This window comes from Helicoverpa zea, chromosome 15 (genome assembly GCF_022581195.2).
Source record: "Helicoverpa zea isolate HzStark_Cry1AcR chromosome 15, ilHelZeax1.1, whole genome shotgun sequence".
NCBI classification, from domain to species: domain Eukaryota; kingdom Metazoa; phylum Arthropoda; class Insecta; order Lepidoptera; family Noctuidae; genus Helicoverpa; species Helicoverpa zea.
In genome coordinates, this window is record NC_061466.1 from 9,783,898 (window position 1) to 9,806,511 (window position 22,614).

Sequence of the window (22,614 nt, forward strand, 5' to 3'; positions counted from 1 at the left end):
GAAGTTCAACGACAAGATAAATGACAGTCTTTTTTTTTCGATTTTCAAAATAAACACTTATTTTAAGAAAAAAAAAAACGTTTTTTAGTGTCGGCAAAATTGAGCTATCGTATCATTTTGAATTTTATTTAAAACATTTTTATTTCTAGCGTCTTCAATTAAGAAAAAACCATTCTTGCGTTGCACCTTTCTTTTAGAATTCATTTTGTGTCCATCAATTTTTGAAGGGTTCGAAGGGGAGAAATTCATTGACCTCTTACATCTTTGTAATTTTAAACCTTCGAAACCAAATTGTGTGAAGTTTCATTCAAAGTTAGACTGTGTTATCTAACTACAATTGTAAATTATGAAAACGGGTTTAAAGCGTATTAGACAGCCAGTTAATTTTTACTTTAAAACCTAAACATTACACCAAAGACCCGTGTGTACGTAAAATTATTCTCTGCTTTAAAATTCTCGAAAAAAACGCAATTGTACCAATAAATCCTGACGAATTATGATACCAAGATGGACGAAGACGAATTGTTAGTCAAGCAAAAATGTCTAAATCTCGTACCTATGTTTTGATCCCGGGTGGAGCAATTAATTCAAATAAGTGATGGTCTCAACCCTGCCCGGGATAATGCCTGATGACAAATAGTCTTCGAAATAGTCAAGGAAAGGGTTCTCTAAAGGTCACCCCTAAGATGTAGCATTTAAATTTCAGGCCAAGGCTCTCTCAGTATTAAACTCCGGATTTTGTTTGGGGCCTTTAGAGTATTTTGTTGGAGAAAGGTATTTTTCCGTTTTCATTTGGAAAATGTGTGAGGGGAATTATAATGTAGCCTAAAGGTCTGGTCTGTAATATTTTATGTAAAGAAGTTTGTTTTTTATTTATGAAAAGGTTTATTCGTGTTTTTAGTTTATTGAATTGAGGGGTCTACTAGTCTAGGTACTAAACATAACACCACTAAACTACCAATCACTGTTATATGTGATACTTAAAGGACATAAAATATGATCTACGTATAGGTCTATCTTATACAGAACTCAATTACCAACAACTCACACACACCACCAATATTAACATCAAAAACGAAACAACCAAACTATCTCTAACTTCACAGAAGTGGCAATCAACTCAAAAATCCGATCAAAAACCTAAAAAAAACAAAAAACGATCTAACCCTCGCGCTGCAGCAGCAATAAGTACAATCAATACGCAACTCTGTAACAAAACATAACCGCGGAATAGCAAAACAAAAAGGAGAACACTTAAAACCGGTGGAACTGCACAAACAGTGCCGTTCCGGAATCCGGATCGGAACTTATGCGAACACGTCCCCGGAAATGGAATTTTAAATCCACACATTGTACTTAGCGGTGAGGCGAGGCAGGGTTAGTGGCACAACGAGGCAGCCTCGATTTCGATGCGTCGCGGTTGATATAATTATGTGGTGTGGCACGTAATTACGTATCTTTTGTATGTGTTTAAATATTTATTGGGATTCAATAGTACATTGGAAGCAAAAGGTTTTTTCAGCTGTTTATTTATGTGACATATTTTTTATTTACTTAAATAATTTAAGCACCATACCAACAATTTATTCGTTGTTCTAACAAGAAAAAAGTGTTTTTATAAAATATGCCTCAAGAAAAGTACCTAATCTGAGAATAAAAAAAAAACGCCTTCTTTTGCGATATTTTTTGTCTGTACTTCTTCATGTTATTCTAAACTTCTTACTCATACACAAAACTTACAACTTATGCCTCGTACTGTAAATATGGGGCGAGGCAGGTGTGCCTCGCATGCTTTTAGCATTTCACGGTTAAAACATAGAATAACTTAAGCAGTGGCCATTAAAGGGTTGCGCAGAACGCCGAATTCACGAGTTCTTACATTTTAATTTTAAATGCAAGGATTAGGAATGGAATTTATTGATCCCTTACTATTTTAGTGGAATACATGTGAGAAAATCGTGTGAACAATTCGATCCTTGCAGGCAGTGCCCTATTTAATTCGACACATTTCATGAAAGTAAATGTATAGTTTGTTAATTTTCTTCAGTCATCTGCATCGATTCTACAGAATGAAAATTTTTGATAGAAATAGTTCTTAACCATTTTGACGGTGACTATTATATAATGGTTTCTATTAGGTACACAAACTGCAAATTTTAACAATTGCTGAGATTGAGTTTTGCATTTTCATCTAACGATATACACACCACAATAAAATTAGACAATCGTCATGAAAACCATTCCTAGATTTAGAGGCATTTTCCATGTCCTTTCGCTGACTCAAAAACATCTTAAACAAAAGCGACTATAGCAAGTCTTTCTCTACTCTTACGAGACACAAATCTATCTTCAATAGAACCTACTTTAAAGTATAAACTATAATGACAACGCTCAGCCATTCTATAGCAGACAGGTTCAATCCCCTTTATCCAGCTATAAATAATTGAATGCGTTTTGCTTTCGATACTAGGGATGTGCTACTAGTGATGTGCTACTTGTGGTTACTATCGATTACGTTTGACTTTAGAACTTTGTTAGTTGTGTGTGTGGGTTAAGTTTCTTTGTGTGGGGGTGAGAAAATTTGTGTAGTTGTTTAGATAGGGGTGAGAAAATGTTGATTGTTGTTGATGAAAGATTTTGAAGGTCCTTGTTAAATTTTTTTGTTCGTAAAAGGACCTAAAACAGTTATTTTTATATACATATTTTATTATTTTTATGATTTATTTGTTTATATGTATAAATATTTGAGCTTTTAGGTTCTGTTTCTCAATAAAGAAAGTAAAATGTGGTCAATCGATTAAGCCTTCGCTGTAAAGAGAAGAAACCAAAGTAGATTTTAGAAAATTATACTCTTGTAGATAACATGTAGGCAAAAGAATCTAGGTAGCCGACATGGCATAGCAAGTAAGTAGGTTACGTAGGCAAGAAAAGCTCACTTCTAAAAAAAGTTTCACTCACTACATAAAAAAAACATTTATTAATATAAAAACAATGTAGAAACACTAGAACAACTCCATTATCTTAGTACACTCGCAACTTAACAAACCGCAACAATACGATACGTACACTTGAGTTCAGTAAAACTGACTCACAATGAAAATACCAGCCATTCATCTCGCCACCAGAAAATATTCATATGCCAAGTATTAAAGCACGCGAGAAATATTTTACATGTGTATGGAATGAATGACGGAGATGTGGAAATACAAGATTTTGCTTCTACGCTGGTGCGAGGAAAGATTTCATGAATTCCGTGAACGTAGTCGAAGATTACGACTTTGTATGGAATTGGGAATGAAAAGTGGTTATTAGAATTTTTCTGTGCGTGATTTTTTGTTAATTTTCAGTTGGTTATTAGAGATAGTGTAAAGTATTTTAACGTTTTTACGACAAAATAAGTCAAGAACATAGGTGCTTATGTGAATTATCTTGTTTTCCTATTAAGTTATCTAAGCTGTAAGTCTTCCATATAAATAAATAAATTATACACATTTAAACATTTCACTTAAACGTTTAAAACACTAACCTACTCAGTCCTAAAACACCTTAAACTTACAGTCAATAAATCCTTTGAAAAGGACATTAGCATGTCTTACTCCGTGAACAACGAACTGTCGGAATAATTTCCTTGAGAGTCTTAATTCTTTGCCAGCCGTAATTAAAGGACAACCCGGGAGCCTGTCAAATTAATTACACCTATTCGAGATAATCACAGTGGAAACTGAAAGGGCGATTTTTTTAAAGTTTATTTTTTCTTTCTTTTCTGTCCCCTTTTTTTTGAAGCGCAGTGTAGTCTTTGAGTGAACGGATTTTGATGTTTTAAGTTTGTGTCAAAATGTTTATCGTTTTTGTTGGAATTATTTTAAGTTATAGGAACTTTAGGGTATTTGAGTGAATTGTTTGAAAATTGTAAATATGAACTGTCAAACTAAAGTTTGAATAAAGGTCAAGTACATACAACTGGGAATCAGTTTCAATTGTAAGAAACTGTTTTGTGGTCGCTCAATCAAAACAAAGATGCTGCTTATAAATTAAGACCTCTCTCTCGGATGTTTCACATAAATTGTAAAATAAATAAATAAACTAAGAGAATAAATAACTGGCTCCAAACAACAAAAACCGAAACAACTGCCATATAAAAAAGCAAAAAAAAAGTATACAATCTCATCACACACGAGCGATAAAATTCAAAAATTCATCACAATTCCGTCATAACACACAATAGAAACATCGTGTGTAGATTATAACACCATTTAGTCACGACACGGGAACGTAACGACATGCGGAAATAAAACGTTTTATCCTTTTAACGTTTATGAAAACAGAACTCAGAAAGGTTCCATAACCATTCAAAGCTTTAAGGAAACATCGGAAAGATTTATTAAATTCAACGCGACGGGATCGTGTATTGTAAGTGGCCTTTGTAAAGGACGTTTCAAATATTTTTCAAGGGACGGACGAAGGGACGGATTCGTGTCCGTTTATTGTTATTTTGCTGTAATAATTGTGTTATTGGAGTGTTTTACACAAATTGTTTTTTTTTTTTTTTTGTTTGTTATGATATTGTGATGTTGAGAAATGTAATTACAACTGGTGGGTCTTTATTTCCAATCTTCAACAGGCGTCAAGTTTTTTAGAAAAGGTTTAAAGGTGACTTGAAATAATTAGATTTTGGAGGCCGTAGTAATGTCCGTAACACTAGAAAACATGCATCGAAAATGAACCTTCTAAAATAATAATTTAAAAAATCTGAGATATTATCCATTATGAATCAAATCAATTTTGTATATTAACTACGACCTACTTGACAATGTGTTGTACACAAAACTTACAAGAATAGACATGATAACCTTGACACCATGACACCATTGATTTAATCGTAATTGTATTAAACATGTTATTATAGTGACGAAGCATGTCTATAAGGATTTATAAATCTTTGTTTTGGTAAACCGAATAAGAATTTTCTATTCCATTTTATCATTGTTTAGGCATTTATGTTCACATTTACGAGTAGCTTCAATAATAGATTGTTTTTTTATTCATGTTAAATTAAAGTTAATAAAATGTGCGGACAGCCCCAAGGACACGGTGGACCACACAGTCCAGGAGTGCGCTGCGTGGGAAGGGCACCGCCGTGTCTTCGTCGAGGCTTTAGGCGGTGGCGACCTCTCGCGTCCGGCCCTGATCCAGGCCATGGTCCGGGGCGAGAGGGAATGGGATGCCGTCGCCTCCTTTTTCGAAGCGGTCATGCTCGAGAAGGAGGAGGCGGAACGCCAGAGAGTTCGCACCTCTCATCCCGGCCAGACAGACACCACGGGTAGACACCACGGGCCCCGAGTGTCGCGAGATGACTCCCGGCCACCGTAGGCGTGGATCTGTGGGCGGTGAGTTCGTCGTGCATCGTCCCTCTATCTGCTTACCGTGGCGTCGCGTCGTGGCGCGTTGTTCCACGCGCTCCTCAAAGAGATGTCAGCAACCCCAACGGGGCCCATTAGGGCCAAGGCCTGCCGGGGTTGCGGGTTGTTCGAAAGAGATACCGCGGCCCTGGTACATAAAAGGCCCACGACGGAACACGACGGTTTTTAGTCAGTAAGAGTCTCTCGGGAGTACACTCCCTCACACACCCACAGCGCTGCTAACCCACAGCGGGAGGAGTCCCGCTGTGGGTTAGCAGCGGGAGGGGTCAATCATTCGATGATTTTTGACGTTTTAAAAAAAAAGAAAAGTTAATAAAATATTTTTTGTAAAATAATACCTAAATGGAATATTGTATTAATCAATTTTAATTAAATATCCGATTAGTTATGCAATTTTAATAAAGAGCTGCCATTTCTCTCAGGTTTTCGTTTTTTTATGAAAAATACACATTAATGTAGTACGAAGGACATTAAATAGGAAGTAACATAATAAACAGTATCATTGAAGTTTATCTGCATTACACCACAATGCAATCACCATCCACAGTAATAAAAATTCCGAACGGAACTTCCAAAAATGGCCGAACTTCACCCCACCAAAAAATTCATCTCATTTAACAATAACCAAAGTTGCCCATAAAATCTGTCAACCCAATTTATGGGTGCAACCACACATAATGATAGAGGTTTTGTCCATTACCAGGCGTTAAAGCCCGTGCATACTACAAACTTTTAGTCGGCCGATAGTACATTTGGGCTCTTAACATATAATGATTAATGTAAGGGGCGTACAGGGCGTAGTGAGACTTAATATTATGTACATACTAACCTTTGTAACCAACCTCTCGAGTATGAGGGCGCGGGTTCGATTCCAGGTCAGGCAAGTACCAGTGCAACTTTTCTAAATTTGTATGTACTTTCTAAGTATATCTTAGACACCATTGACTGTGTTTCGGATGGCACGTTAAACCGTAGGTCCCGGCTGTCATTGAACATCCTTGATAGTTGTTACGGGTAGTCAGAAGCCAGTAAGTCTGACACCAGTCTAACCAAGGGGTATCGGGTTGCCCGAGTAACTGGGTTGAGGAGGTCAGATAAGGTCAGATAGGCAGTCGCTTCTTGTAAAGCACTGGTACTCAGCTGAATCCAGTTAGACTGGAAGCCGACCCCAACATAGTTTGGGAAAAAGGCTCGGAGGATGATGACTAACCTTTGTAACCCATGAACACAGATTAAAGAGCTTTGAATTTGACTTCTTAAATCAGTATGAAGATGAATGGAAGTACATATGTCACAATGATCAGGTATTTTTCCGGTATCGGACCGACCAAAAACTTTGAAAATTCCAATACCAAAAATTCACGATATATAAAAAAAAAAAACAAAAAAAAATTAAACTTCGATTTAATTCTTAATTAAAATTAGTCGGGCTGATACCGGACAAATACCTGATCGTTCGTCGATCGTCAAAGATGGAGTTTCTTGCCCGTTCTTCTCCATAGGAAGCTACTTTTGGAATGGGCAACTAGAATCAAACTTAGTTATATTTTTGACGTACCTACGTAAGTGCTTGTAATGAAATAAGTGATTTGACTTTGACTTCGTTCCATCATCTAGTCTGATTTATGAGCCCAAATCAACTATCGGCCGACTTAAAGTTTGCTGTATGCGCGCGCTAATGGGAGCTTGCCAGACCATAGTTACAAAGTTCAACTGTGTTTTACTGCTAATCAAAATTCAAGTATGCTAATTTCGAAACACTATTAAGCTGAGCGATGAATGACTGCCATTTTGGGAAATTTCGCAAATTTCCCGCAATATAATTACTGTGTCTGTTTGTAATGCTCGTGTTTACGTCGGCCTAGTTGACTGGTAATTGGCGAAAATGTCTTCATATTTGTTATTGGGGAAAGGCTTGTCAAATCATCGTGAAGTGTGCTACAATATAATACAAAACTTTTAACTAGGTTTACAAAATTTAATTAGAATGTAAAATGGAGGTGGTAAGGCAAGGAATAGGTAAACGGACCTTAAATTCACTATTCGTCAATATGCCAAATAAGTAAATAACAAAAATTACTGCACACAATACATTTCCATGGTGTTTTCGCCCTGGGGTGATTCTTGACAAGAGATAAACATACATTCTGTACCTATAGTGTCAAGCCAAGGTTTCTTTCATTCAATAATCTATAATTCTCTCTTCATAACACTCTATAAGTACATAAATACGTTTATAATTATCGGCCACTGAAGAAAAACTTACAGGTGAAGTACTGACTAAGTTCTTTGGCTCTGTCGCTTCGAATTTTAATTACTCTGAAAGCAATTTGCATACTTAATTTAAATCAATAGTTTTAGATGTCAATCCTCCTTGCGCCCATCCTGCACTGAGCAGGCTGGCAAGAAGAAGAAGTTAAGACGTCGACTGCGATGACAGACCTTCAGAATTGACATGATTTCCAAATTATCTTCAATGCTGTATTTTTAATAACTTCGTTTTGATATCGTTAAATCATTTATAAAAGTAATGTTTGTAAGCAATAAAACTTGCACGGTTGTATGTCTTTGAATTATGTCTTTTTAATGTTTGTCTACCCCTTCTGATCTGTCCTTTAAGATCAGAAGTGGGATAGCCACGCGTTCTTTACCGTTTCGTTTGCCGTCTAAATTCAGTAATTATTTGTTATGTTATTGAAACTACATCTTAACCGTAAATAAGTTTTATTTCTTACACTCGAGAGTATTCTGAAGAAAAAGTATGAACTAGTTATAGTTCCGATACCGTTGCGATTCTATGAATGATCCTCATGTGCTGTGAAACAACCACGATATAACCGACAGCACATTGGAAGCCACAACATCAACATTATGGCAAAGAACTGGTCAAAGTCTTGACTAGAAATTGCGAGAGGAAAAGTGACAGCTGCTGTGTCTTGTTTGTAAAACAAAAAGCGATCGAATGCTGGAGATACTGAAGATAGCCCACCAGCTGGAACTGCCTCAGTTCGATCTTACGAAGATTCCTTACAGCAGCAGATCTGTGTTTTAGAGTGAACGTCTTGGATTTCTTTTTCAGGATGTGTAAAACACTGAAGCTCGAAGACAGTGGCCCTGAAAAGCCATGTTGAAGTTTTACAAGTTGCACATAATAAATTTATGATCAATATTTTATGATTTGGACAGTTTTGGATTATGAATTTTGCAGATAGGGCTGAAACTTTTCAACTTATCATAGTACGAGGTATAAGTATGTCTGGCGTTGAGAAGGAAGTAAGAAGCGCTGTATGGTGTCGCTACCTTTTATCACGCTTTTAGAAAATGATTTCAACATAAAGCCCTAAAACTTCCAACTGTTAAAACAAAAAGAAAAAAATATCCCATCGAGAGGCTCATCTCAATCACCGGTTTCCATGGTGACATATCAAAGTTGTTATCCAGTTATTGTGTTTTTATGTTTCATGTGGTTAATTTGTCTTAAGGCGAGAATAGTATCTAATACGTAAGCTGGGAACATGTATCCTGTCTGTCGAGTGGAGCAGCTCATCAACATATCGCGAGGTCGCTCGTGCTTTTCGTGTGGAAGGAACCTCTACTCTTGTCTCGCTGTGGTGTCACATAATGTGACTCCCTGCTGATTATAAAGCGCAAAGACCTAGCGCTGTTTGCAGAGATATTACAAGAAGCATGGAGTGATAATGCCTGGTGAGATCAATCCAGTTCTTATGTTCTTATGTTCAGTCATACGCAACTATGGTAAATCCTCTTATAGGTTTGCAGTGCGCGACGACTCGGGTTCGATTCTCGAAATGCGCCAGAAATACTCAATTAATTTTAGTTCTTAATACAAAACCTATGTTTTGAAGTTTGCGAAATTGTTTGCATGACACTGGAAACTGCAATAATGATGGCTAAATAGTAGAAGCAAAGAGATACATCTTCTATCTGCTTTTGAAATGTTTTGGCTTCTCACATTTAACTAAATGTCTTTGCATGCAAGCTAGACTAGACAGAGCTCAATGAATTTGCTTCATATACTACCCCATTTATGACACTTTCTACTAAATACAGAAATATCAGTTTGCTGCTACCATGGTGTAACTACGTTGTTTTAGCCTATTGCTTACCAGTTTTGAGCAATTGCTTACCTATTATTTATAACGTACACTGACTGAGTATACTTAAAATTGTGCGTCAGACTTCAGATTGTGGTGTAGAATTACCTATACCTTCTCAGTACACAGTCACAATCGTACACTCACAGTTACACACTCACACACTCACAGTAACACACTCACACACTCACAATCACTAAACAAGTTTGTTGTTACGACATCACTTGCTAGGAAGCTCACAATTTAGCCTTACTGGTTCTTCACCGTTTAGCCACAGATTACTTTATAGTTGACAAAGGAAAATGTCAATGGCCTTAGCAGAAGTGTGCACTAAGTTGCGCGAATTCTGGAATATTGAAATTGGGAGCTTAATTTTCTAGCAAATTTATAAGTCTCACGTCCAGTACATTACCAACTACTAATTGTTACGAGTTTTTACTTTATTAACATTTAACCTCATAAATCTACTTAACATTACGTTTTGGTATACCTACGTTTAATTAAGGAGTGACTCGGAATATACCCCTGTAAGGCCTTTGCATTGGCATCGCGGCGACCGGGAATAGAGCTAGCATTAAACACTCAGTACGCTTCCTCCTCTCTCCTACTATTGTATGTGCTGTGCCCAACAGGGTCCATAATTGTGACATAAATTACCTATAGAACAACAACTGTAAACATGATGGTGTGTATTAAAGAATTGAGTATTGAGTATAGAGCTGTTTCATATTTGTAATACTCTTGCTCTGTTGCCTCCCGGGAAAGTCCCTGGAAGGTTTGGAGGACTGATAGCTGAGGCATGGAAGACAGCATTAATGTAAGATTTGTTTAGAGGAAGGCATTAATTGAAATGATTACTCCTAGTAAATGGCAATGATTCTTAACAATCTGGAAGCCTGACTAACAATGACAGCTTAGTTTTCGCTTTCTTATTAAAATGATTATGTTCACTTATACTCCTTACTAATAATGCATGAGAGTTCGTCAATTCATGTTTAAGTACTCAGATGCCTGAATCTGGCCCAAAGCCTACTTCTTTAACCTTCTGTCTACAGATATCGGAGATAAACTGAAACCAGAAAACACAATGAGATTTACTACGTGAGAAGTACATAATTTGACGACGTATGTGCTGCAGTTTCACACTTCTTGCGCTTGCTTTATTCCTGCATGCTTTACGGAGTGCCGACGGTCAGCACATCGCACAACATTGCTCGAATGATGAGAGCGAGTGGATAGTATGCCTGGTATATCATGCATTCAGGCGATCAGGTGATCTGTTTTATTTTCCATGTGGTTCTCAAGTTGAGTTCGCATTGGCCTCATTGGTCTGGCAGACGCACAGCACGACTGCTGTCCAGTTTCGGGTTCGATCCCCGGGTCGGGCGGAAATCACTTTGTGGGTTTAGAGAAACTCCCAAAAGTAGCCCGAAATCTATAAGTTCGTGATAGACACCTATCCATCAGTGAGTTTATAAATGTTGATCATGCGCTTGATATCTCTCCGGTTGTATTGGATTACCGTCTCAACGAAATATGAGAGTAACAGTGCATCTGTGTCTGCCCAAATGCTTGTGAGCTATAGTGTGCCCTGCGCAGCTGGCTGATCAACTTAGAGAGAATTGCTGTTATGACCAGCAACTGGTTTAGACGCTATTCAGTCATACATCCGAGACAATTTTTCTCTTAGCTGAAATAAGTATTTGAATTGTGATACCCGTGAGATGACGTCACATAATAATGCATTTACGAATAAGACTTATTGAGCCGAGCTCAATTATGGAACAGACTAAGTTAAAATTCACTAAGTTTTAGGTAGGCCTGGTAGTTAAGTCCTCGTATTTCCTCATGTGGCTCGTACTGGCACTGGTAAATATTGTGCGTTACATTGGATCAATGCTCAGCAGCAAGTACCCATGCAAAAACTACTGTTAGTTGCAAGTGTTACTAGTAGTTAAGCGACGAAGAGTGCCTGTGTGGCTTTAAAGATATATCTCGCTACGTCCGACCTTTAGAGTTACGTTTTTGCTGACTACTTAGTGAATACCGTGTGCTTACGGTTCTTTCGAACAACTGGAAACGTACTCGTTTGTTTGTTCTAGTGTGTCCACGGAATGGGGAACTGTTGGGGACTATCAACCAATCGATATTTTGTTATGGTCAGAAGTGACCGAACGAAAAGATATTCCTTGGTGTTATTTCTGTTACAGTGCACTTACACGAGGACGTGTAAAGCGCAGAATGGCCGTGTCGGCGCGGCCCAATATTGCTGGCTAATTCCTTGTTGGTGGTCGTCATGGTGTTGTAAGGTGGCAACGTCAATCGAAATAACCTTATATGGAGTCTTAAGGGGAGTCTGATCTTTTATTCTTTCAATTTGTTGACCCCATCCCATCATGACCTTTTACCATTATTTTATAAAAGATGATTAAAACTGCATACGTGTCAATTTTAACCGTTGATCTCTTATGTTTGTTGGCACGTGATTAACGATGAGTAACGATGATATTTTGGATTACTATTTTGATTTTATGTGTCAAAGTAATGTGTGTCGTGCAGCTATTGGCTTATTTAGCCATAAAAGAAAGTGATTGCGGCACTAATAACCGCATAGACAAGCACTGGCCACGATCATCTGACCAAGATGCTCTGAGGCCAATGATGATGATGATGGTGATGATGTCAAAGTTATAATTAAGTCATGGATTTATTTCTTTGAAAACTTAAATCGTTCAAATGAATGGTCAGCAGTGGCCGAGCGAAATGCACCCCTCATAAAAGTTTATTAGAACGCCACTGCTTCCGCTGTGGCGAAGCAAGTGGACACCTCCTCAGCTTTCTTTGAGAGCTGCGAGGCAATTTGACAAGGACAAGGACTTTGAGGACGTTCGAATGTACATGTCTCTGTGTGCGTGCCATGAAAGGGTGCATGAATATTGATGTGTTGATCTAATTGGACCTACTTTCAATGACTGATTTTGACCTTGACTGTAATTTTAGCTTGGAAATGGTCTTTTCTTTGATTTTGACTTTGACACACTGGTGGTGCCAGTTGTCTAGACCACTTTGAGAACGTATGAATGTACGGGTCTCTGTTTATACCGTGGCGGTGTTATTTTGGAGGCCGCTGAGAGAACATACGACGATATGGGTCTCTGTTACCGTGGCGGTGTTATTTTGGAGGCCGCTGAGAGAACATACGACGGTATGGGTCTCTGTTACCGTGGCGGTGTTATTCTGGAGGCCGCTGAGAGAACATGCGACGGCATGGGTCTCTGTTTCACGTCGTCATAGTATGCAACCTAAATGGCTTAATTGCGCGCCTATGCTATGAGCGTGTGTAATGACATGCAAACTGGGAGCCTCTGTCTCTGTTTCACGTCGTCATAGTATGCAACCTAAATGGCTTAATTGCGCGCCTATGCTATGAAGGCGTAAAATGACATGCAAACTGGGAGCCTCTGTCACCCGGCGGTGTATGGGGAGTGATGGAAATCCGGATTCTGTCATTCACTATGCACTGAATCATATTTTTCCATCATTTCATCATTTGAATCATATTCCATTCGTGATAAGTCTGAAGCTATTTTTTCTTTTTGTTTTAACAATTTTTTATACATTTTTGTCTGTGGGCGCTTGAAGTGCACACATGCGCCCATGGTACGTACGAGTAACAATTAAAAGTAAAAAGAAGTTTTATTTTATTTTCTTCAAGATGTACGCTTCAGTCTTATTCACGACGCCGGGCAGAATATTGATATGTTTCCCACATATGTTTCAGAATACGAGCAACCTCATGCTGGTTCCCTTGGGGAAGATAGACCTGAGGCTAATGACGCGAATGATGCTGCATCCGAAAGCGTGGATGAAGGTGCAGTCAACGACGGGGATGAAGATGCGGTCGAGGACGCCACGCCGTCAGGAACGGCCGTTTTAGATGTCAATCCTCCTTGCGCCCATCCTGCACTGAGCAGGCTGGCAAGAAGAAGAAGTTAAGACGTCGACTGCGATGACAGACCTTCAGAATTGACATGATTTCCAAATTATCTTCAATGCTGTATTTTTAATAACTTCGTTTTGATATCGTTAAATCATTTATAAAAGTAATGTTTGTAAGCAATAAAACTTGCACGGTTGTATGTCTTTGAATTATGTCTTTTTAATGTTTGTCTACCCCTTCTGATCTGTCCTTTAAGAATAGATATTACTGCAGTAATAAGTTTCCATAATTTAAACATGATGAAATATAATTACAATTTACTTGAAGAGAATCTGAAAACTTGTTGTTTTACTTTACGCTAAATCTAACGTTTTAAGTATTAGTTTCAAACTCCCAAGATTTTGGAGTTTGATAAACAAGAATTAATATTCTGTTTGTGTCAACAAAAGTTTTGATAGGCATTTATTTTGTTTGATATTTACGACAATATCTGTGTCTAATCCTTACTAATAATTTTATTAGGAGTTTGATTGTTTGTATTTAACCGATGACTCGGAAATTTTAAAAGGACATAACTTGATAGCTAAGAAAGGTAATAGCAAAGTTTTAATAGACTCATGAACCGAGTAAAACCGCAGAACGAAGCTGCATAGTATACCAAATACGTATCCATTCTCCGGTGTCGCGACCCTAATTCAAAAAATCTTCTCCAACAAAGAAACTTTTGAATTAAATCGGTTAACAAAGGTACCCGGACCAAGTTCCCCGGATTGTTTCAGAACTGGGTGGCACACTGTCAGTTCATTTAGCTAAATGAGCTGCTACTACATTCACGGAAACAAACGCCCCAATTTCAACCTTAATACTGTAGAGTTAAGATTCATTTTGGGTCGCTGTGGTAACACAACTATTTTTGGCAGTGTTTTACTTAAATTACAGGATGTTTTCCACTTAAGTATTCGCGTGATTATGTATGTATATCTCCTGTCTGCATTAGAGTATCTTTTCCCAGAGGAAAGTCGAACTGGGTTTCCAAAAAGGTCATAGTGTAGGCTTTTTGGCAGGAACCCAGAACGGGCCGTGTAGTCTCGTAGTGTCGTGATATTGAAATGAAACGGTCGCTTCATTGTTGTCACACTAACGCCCGTAGGATAGGTATATAAGCTATCGAAATATGCCCTCTGGGTTTATTTTGGATGACGCTGGAGGCTGTTCAGAATAGAAGCAAATATTTATAATCAAAAATTTAGTTTCCCTTTTTATTCTTCATTTTTTTAATCTCCCGTTTACCTGTATTTTTTGCTGACTATCATCGCTCGTGTACCGAAATAATTATTTGAAAAAATAATTACATAACTTAAAGCTTTTAATTTTAATAAATAATTATAGCATATTAAATAAACATTACTGTATTATCGCTATTAATATTTAATTCACCCTGCACCCAAAACTTTATCATTAAACATTAAAAACAGACGCGACATAAAACTTGTAACGCTGAAAATGCAACTGCATTGTTTTCACATCATTTAATTTATATAGGTTTTTTTCATTCACAGTATCCACTTTCATTTACATAAGTTAATTGGCATATTTCGTGTCGAGTCTTTCGATGTAATGGATTTTATTATCGCGAAGCGCGATGGATGCGCCCAAATGATCGGGCGATTAAACCTTTTCGTATGAAAGCTTGCGTTCCAGTTTTTTTTTTATATATCTGTGTATATTTTTACGCTGTATGAATGTCGTGTGGATTGCTTTTGTTTTTAAGTGATATGACAATTTAATTTTAAGGTATCGTTTTGAAAATTACTTATTTTGATTCGTTGTGATGGTTTTGGAAACAATAGCTTTATCATTCATAAAAGATGATTAAATATAAAAGTACAGTGTTTGAGTCTTGATTTCTTTGATACCACTACATGACTATAATTATTGTTACATTTAAATAATATTAATATGATTATATACAGCAAAGATACACCATTGAATCAATCTGATATTTTGCATTAGAGGGCCAAAAACCTCTCCAAACAACGGAGTGTTCATCATCATCATCGCAGCTTTAAGACATCCAGTTACTTTCAAAGCTCTATCTATCTTCAAACAACTCCCCATAAATTCAAAAACCGATAAATATTAAAAGGAATCACAACAAAACTTTCAATATTTATTCGATTCAATTTCTGAGAAGCGTCGCAGCAGCATAATATCGAAAACATGAGTTCGAAACCGCTACATGCTTGTGGCAATGAGCCAAAGGTTTCTCACAGCTGGTTCATACTACACTTTATATTTATTATATCTATTATTAATAATGTACTGTATATTTTGAGACGGGTATTGCTTGTAAATAATGTGCATTAGAGAAAACTAGAGTTCTCTAGTAGTATTGCGATGCTCATTTCGATATGAAAGTTTCTCGTATACGTAGTAAGAAAGTTTTATTTGCAAGAGCCATTAACTATATTGGCCATTTTTTATAGTTATCAAGAGTTATTAACCAACGGATAAATTATTTAAAAAAAAATATAATATTTTAATTTTCATGACTTATTGAAAACTTAGCATTACTCAACCTAGTGCAGGTAATTGATTCAACCGTTGACAAGGTAACGGTTGAATCAATAATTACCTGTCAAACTGTAATGGCCTTACTACAAAAACTTAAACGTCTGTTTTACACTTGTCTAAAAAAATTGTGGCTGCAAAATGAACCATATGTCAATGTCATAATCTGTAATTTTTTTAGACAAATCTTAAACTGACGTTTAAAAGTTTTTGTGGTAAGACGGTTACCTGTTACCTGTTATTGTGTAAAAGTAACTTTTGTCAAATATAGCATGCCACAGTAAATACAAAAATTGATGAAAAAAAGATTAATCCGTTTGCATTATAACTATCAAAAATCGGATTTAAAATCAATCCAATTTTGACATCGCCAATTCAATTCATCAGTAACTGTTCATTTAGTACAAACTGACCGATAAAAGTATCAGATAAATTAATTAAATTAATGCATCATGCATTGTATCATTCTCTTTGTATGACCTCAAAAGGCTTTATTACAAATTCTGTATGCAGCTGCCCTTTTTGCGATAAGCTTGTGTTTTAGTACATTTAGAGTGAGTTGCACCACAGGCGTAGTTAATGCTATAGTTAAGATTAATTTTAGCAGTAACTATAACGATGACCACAGAACTTTACAAATGTTTGTTGCACCATGATTTTTTTGTTAACAGTTAACGCTAATGGGGTTGACAGTATAAAAAGATAAATTATCCCTAAAAACTGACGGGGAAAATTATTTGTTATGACAACACTGTGAGCCTTATGTCAAATTTATTTTCACGAATCTCGTTTCGTGAGGTTAGGTTTGTGTTATTATAATTGTTGTGTTTTTGTTGTGTCCGTCTGTTTGCCGAATCAAGCACGGATATTGTAATAGTAATAATGGATGACTTCAAGACAAAGTGAGTTTAATTTTATGTTAAATTTATTATACCTGATAAAAAGTGCGCCACTACATTAGTACATTATAACTTTTAGCCTATGCAAGTTAAATCAAGCGTGTTTTACTTAGGTCCTATATAAAATAATATCTCAGTCCACACTTTTTATTCATACAACATTGTTTAGAAAATGTTTTATTTAATTGTTCATACAATAAATAAAAAAAAACTATGTGAAATAACATAATTAAACATCCATATGAAAAATTCATGGTATATTCCTTACTGCCTATTGTTATTTACCACATTGAATAAAGTATTTGTTATTTTTACAGGGAAAGAAGTGTCAATTTTACTAAGGAAGAGATTAGTCGATTGCAGATACTTGTAGACAAATATAAAAATGTACTTATGTGTAAAAAAACTGATGGGAGTAGTACAAAACAAAAAGACCATGCATGGCACTGCATCGCAAAGGAATTTAATGCTGTTGGTCAAGTACCTAGAAACATGAAGCAGCTAAAATATAAATTTGAAAATATGAAAAGATCTGCAAAGAAGGTAATTCTACCTACTTTCCGCTGCTTGGAAGTGAACTAATCTCACCTTCTAAAAACATGAATCAATTTATGTCTAATGTTATAACAAAGAAATTATATTTTGCAGGTAGCAAGTAGAGAACGTCAGGAAATGAGACGCACAGGTGGAGGAAATCCTCCCTCACTTCCTCCAGATTCAGAAGATGCTACTGATTGGTTAAGATCCATTATGTCTGGATCTATTGATGGAAATGAGGCTATATATGATGATGACATTATTTCCCCAAATTCCATTGTTACAGTGAGTAAATTATTGCAGATTATAAATAAGGTGTAAAGGAGATACTATAAAATATATTCTTTTTTTTTTTTCAGATTCCCATAATTCACAAAGATAAGGATTTTGATGAAATTCCTCCTATACAAAAAGTAATGAGGGTTTGAATTGTTAAAGATAATTTGATTATTTTTAGACCCTGTTATCTACATATCATCACAAATATTTAGTGATTGTGATAAAACTTATAAGTACTAAGCTTGTAGGTTTAAAAATTTAAAAAATAAATAAATTGCACTATTTATTCAAAACTATTTGCCACCAATCTGCTGTTTAGATTTAGTAATAAATTGAAAAGATTAATAATAAAAGCAATGTTTTTACAGAAAGTGAAACTAGACACAAATACTGATAGTGAAATTCAACATGACATGCCCAATATACTCAAGGTATTTATGTATTCCAAATTATTTAATATGTATTTGGATTAGATGCATTAATTAATTATATTAACTTGTTTGCAGGATGTTGTAGTCAACACAATTATTACAGATCAAGACAAAAGTTTTGATAATGTTGAAAATATTGTCCCAGATGAAGTTTTTGATGCTAGTGCCCCACATTCATCACTAAAGAGACCAGTAGCACCACAACTAAGTCGTAAGTATTTTTAAATGACAATCTATAGCCAAACTTTGTACTTACATACATAGATAAATATATAACAAAAACACCAGAGTTCACCACAAGTGTTTTTCCTTGGTGGTGATCGAACCCACACCATCTAGTACATCAGCAGGGTTACCACCGACTGCGCTAATAGGCCATTTAATTATTGAGTGTGTAGCCTAATATTTTATTTCAATTTTAGGTATCATAAAGAAAAAACAAGGGAAGAGTGAAAATATCATAAAACAAGCACTAAGGGAAAAGAAACTGACAGTTTTAGATGGCCTTCATGAGTTGGAGATGGAAAAGATAAAGTTATCTATTAGTCACCAAAATGAATTACACAGCCAGTTACTGAGGCACAATGAAGAAAAACATAAGCTTGAAGTGGATAAACTTAAACTTGAAATAGATATTTTAAGGGAGAAAAAAATAAATTTTTAAGATACATTTTTACTTTTTGTATAGGAGAAATTTCATCAAAATCCTTATCTTTCTGAATTATGGGAATCTGAAAATGCCATGCACTTTTTGTTTTCTACTGAGAAAAAAAATAAAAATGCATTTTTATTTTTGAAGTTTTTTTATTTATTCATTTAAAACATAGTCTATCTTAATGTAATCTATCAAAATAAGTATTTATTAGCATATTCCTATTATGCTCGTCATGCTGGCTAACATATGCAGAGGTCAGGTCATTGTCATCAGAATCTGATGATTCATTATCAGAGTCGTAACATGTTGGCATCGGGTCTCTCAATTTCTTGCAAATATTATATAGGACAGCCATTGCCACTATAGCACATTGGGCTCTTGCTGTATTTGTTCTGAGTTTCCATGACACTGCAGGAAACCTTTTTTTCCAACAACCAAAACTGCGTTCTACAATATTTCTAGTACGAATATGACTTTCATTGTACAGTTTTTCAGCTTCTGTAACAGGATTACGTAGAGGTGTTAGCAAATATGGTTTATTGGCATAACCTTTGTCTCCTAGTAACCAAAAACCATCAAATTCTCCATCTTCTAGGCGTCCCTTAATGACACTGCTGTTGAAAATATGGCTGTCGTGACAGCTTCCAGGCCATCTAGCAACTATATTTGTAATGTACATCTCAGCATTTGTGATTACTTGCACATTAAGAGAAAATACCTGTTTTCTATTTCTATATGTTTCTGCATCTGCACCACCTGGCGATTTGATTGGTATATGTGTGCAGTCTATAGTTCCTATTACTTTAGGAAATGCACATATTTCATAAAATTTTTTGGCCTCAGTTTCCATTTCCTCAATATTTTTAGGCATTGCAATCCAGTCTGTTCTTAGTCCGGCTATAGCTCTGCTCACTCGATGAATTATTCGACAAACAGTAGATTTGTGAACACCTGCAGCATCCCCAATGCAGCGTTGAAAAGAACCACATGCGTAAAATTCCAATGCCATTATTATTTGCTGCTCTGGAGTAACTGCAAAGTTTCTGAAAAGAAAAACAATATTGTTTATGTAGTTATACCTTAGTCATACATAGGACGACTCAAATATTCCCACTATAGTTTTTAAAGCCTTTATTAAACAGGCACTTACTTCATGGTTCTGGTTTGGAGCAATGGTGCTAAATGAGAAGCCAGGGCTCGTGCTAAACCTTTGGAAATCCGAAATCTATCCAAGAACTCCTGCTCATTCCATTTTAGGAATCGATTAACACGTGGTTGATACACTTTTTTCTTTCGAGAATTAGGTAAATCATTATAATTTTCGTCGTCAGAAGAACTAGATTCCCATAAAATATCACGTACTAAAGACATTTTTAATTTTTTTTATACTTAAATATGATAAAACAACAGAAAACAACGGACTAGGTTATTATTTTGACAAGATTTTGACATTTGTTAACTTAGCAATAACGATAACCGGCCAAAATTGACTGGTTACGGTTATCGTTAAATATGACGTCATTTTAACCATTGTTAAAATGGTGCAATCCATTATTGACTTAACCAGAGATTTGACCGTTGTAGCCCGGTCAAAATAGACATAAAAGTAGTGGTCAAATAACATAAATTCCCACAGAGCTGATTTTTGGTGGAGAGCTAGATTTGATCATTATAAATAAAATACTAAAAGTCCCCATCGATCCCATGTGTGCGTCAAAAGTTATTCGAGGCCAAATGTCAAAATTTTAGGTTTTTTGTTTTTTTTTCGAAAACGGTAAGTTTTATCAAAAAAAGACATCAGACCAAAGTTGTAGATCTTTAAATTTGCTACAAAAATGGCATTAACAATTCTCTCCTAAATCTCACCATTCCTGAGATATCGCGATTCAAAGAGTCACACTACACATGATATGCATATATAAGCCACGTATATACGACGGCTGCCTTTAAGTTGTGTAGTTTGAAATAAGTATAGACAATCTAATAGGTTAATATCATTTATTGTTTTTCAAAGAATTCTCCGCGATATTTAATGCCCTTTGCATGCATTAAACCCAGTTCTTGAAATATTTATTCCATTCTGAAGTGGGGGTAGTCAAATTGGCCGATTTGTATGAGTCAACAGCTTTTTCAGGTGTGCTGAAACGTTTACCACGAGACTTTACTTAATTTTGGGGAATGTAAAACAATCGTTATGCCCACGGATCCATGTCACGGTATGTTACATGTTGGTCTGCGATAATTAACTGCCGCATAGCCTCCATATTATCTTGGGTCATATCGGGTTTTGAATTACCTTCACGTGGTTTGTCGCTAAGGCTAGATTGCCCACTTTTAAATCCTAAATATCAGCGTACTGCAGTCCTAAGGCATGGTTCTGCATCACTAAACACAGAACAAAAATTTTTAAACCGCTGTATTCGCAACAATCCGCTTTTAAAGTTGTAGAAAATTATCGCACGCTAATTTTCCTTCGACATTTCCATTTTTATCCAGAAGACTGGGGTTGGAAATTGATACATAATATCTGGACCCTATTAAAACTTTACTCCCACCTGCTCCAGAAAAACTCCTGACATAATTTTTTGCAATTGCAAAAATGATTATAGTATCAAATCATCCTCCGAGCCCTTTTCCCAACTATGTTGGGGTCGGCTTCCAGTTTAACCGGATGTAGCTAAGTACCAGTCCTTTACAAGGAGCGACTGCCCTATCTGACCCCCTTAACCCAGTTACCCGGGCAACCCAATACCCCTTGGTTAGACTGGTGTCAGACTTACTGGCTTCTGACTACCCATAACGACTGCCAAGGATGTTCAATGACAGCCTACCTACAGTTTAACGTGCCATCAGAAACACAGTCATTGGTGTCCAAGATATACTTAGAAAGTACATACAAACTTAGAAAAGTTGCATTGTTACTTGTCTGACCTGGAATCGAACCCACTCATACTTGAGAGGTTGGTTCTTTACCCACTAGGCCACCACGAGTTTTTGTATGAATCTGATAAATCTATAACAATCACAATGATAGTTAACCCAATAGTTAATATCAATAATGACATCATATTAGAACTTGACGGCAATTATTCCCTTAAACTATCCTAAAATTGTCATGACAGTTAGTGGAGTAGGCCTACAGGGAAACCACGGTAAAGAAAACGCGCCGAGTACACTACCTCACAGGTGGCGTGGAAATGTGTGCATGTCCTGTATGGAATATACTTTGAAGCGCGATATCTCAGGAATGGTAAGATTTAGGAGAAAACTGTTAATGCCATTTTTGTAGAAAATTTAAAGATCTACAACTTTGGTCTGATGTCTTTTTTTGATAAAACTTACCGTTTTCGAAAAAAAAACAAAATACCTAAAATTTTGACATTTGACCTCGAATAACTTTTGACGCACACATGGGATCGATGGGGACTTTTAGTATTTTATTTATAATGATCAAATCTAGCTCTCCACCAAAAATCAGCTCTGTGGGAATTTTTGTTATTTCAAATGTCTATTTTGACCGGGCTATTGGTTCGAGTTTTGTTATCGTTAAAGTAAGTTGGTGCAACTCACTCTTAATATTCTTAGTTAAAAGGCACAACCGTAAAAATTATTAAATATACCAAAAGAACGTTTAACACCTATTAATAATCTGGGTTATTTGTCATCTAGACACATTAGACTCCTCACGAATGTGTCTAGTTGGTGAACCTCAACATTTTCATTCGTGTCCAGTTAGTGAAACTTAAATTACATCACTTTTATGTTTT

At 36.2% G+C, this 22,614-nt stretch overlaps 3 protein-coding genes across 4 annotated transcripts in view; 1 reads left to right on the forward strand and 2 right to left on the reverse strand.

Moving 5' to 3' along the window:
* LOC124636926 (protein CEPU-1-like) overlaps positions 1 to 22,614 on the reverse strand; it is a 97,229-nt gene that overhangs the window by 68,960 nt on the left and 5,655 nt on the right. The gene's annotated exons all lie outside the window — the stretch shown is intronic.
* LOC124636928 (myb/SANT-like DNA-binding domain-containing protein 3) lies at positions 16,626 to 18,990 on the forward strand. 2 transcript variants are annotated; one of them, XM_047173202.1, is made up of 7 exons: positions 16,626 to 16,948; positions 17,263 to 17,488; positions 17,594 to 17,767; positions 17,842 to 17,895; positions 18,130 to 18,192; positions 18,268 to 18,403; positions 18,615 to 18,990. In XM_047173202.1, exons 1-7 carry the CDS (start codon positions 16,929 to 16,931, stop codon positions 18,854 to 18,856), a joined length of 915 nt encoding a protein of 304 aa, XP_047029158.1. In that variant the 5' UTR covers positions 16,626 to 16,928; the 3' UTR covers positions 18,857 to 18,990. The 2 variants fall into 2 exon arrangements, with proteins under 2 accessions (XP_047029158.1, XP_047029159.1); XM_047173203.1 differs by lacking the exon at positions 17,842 to 17,895.
* Positions 18,977 to 20,384, reverse strand: LOC124636927 (putative nuclease HARBI1). The gene is made up of 2 exons (XM_047173200.1): positions 19,998 to 20,384; positions 18,977 to 19,890 (listed from the first exon to the last, which is right to left on the reverse strand). The coding sequence occupies exons 1-2, from the start codon at positions 20,216 to 20,218 to the stop codon at positions 19,026 to 19,028; spliced, it is 1,086 nt and encodes a 361-aa protein (XP_047029156.1). The 5' UTR covers positions 20,219 to 20,384; the 3' UTR covers positions 18,977 to 19,025.

Excerpts from the sequence above, each read along its gene's own strand:
- LOC124636928 (XM_047173202.1), top strand. The coding sequence starts at position 16,929 with ATGGATGACTTCAAGACAAA. Across the intron at positions 17,896-18,129 it reads AAATTCCTCCTATACAAAAA|AAAGTGAAACTAGACACAAA; the intron begins GTAATGAGGGTT and ends ATGTTTTTACAG. Across the intron at positions 18,404-18,614 it reads AGTAGCACCACAACTAAGTC|GTATCATAAAGAAAAAACAA; the intron begins GTAAGTATTTTT and ends TTTCAATTTTAG.
- LOC124636927 (XM_047173200.1), bottom strand. The coding sequence starts at position 20,218 with ATGTCTTTAGTACGTGATATTTTATGGGAATCTAGTTCTTCTGACGAC. Across the intron at positions 19,891-19,997 it reads CTCCAAACCAGAACCATGAA|AAACTTTGCAGTTACTCCAG; the intron begins GTAAGTGCCTGT and ends TTTTCTTTTCAG.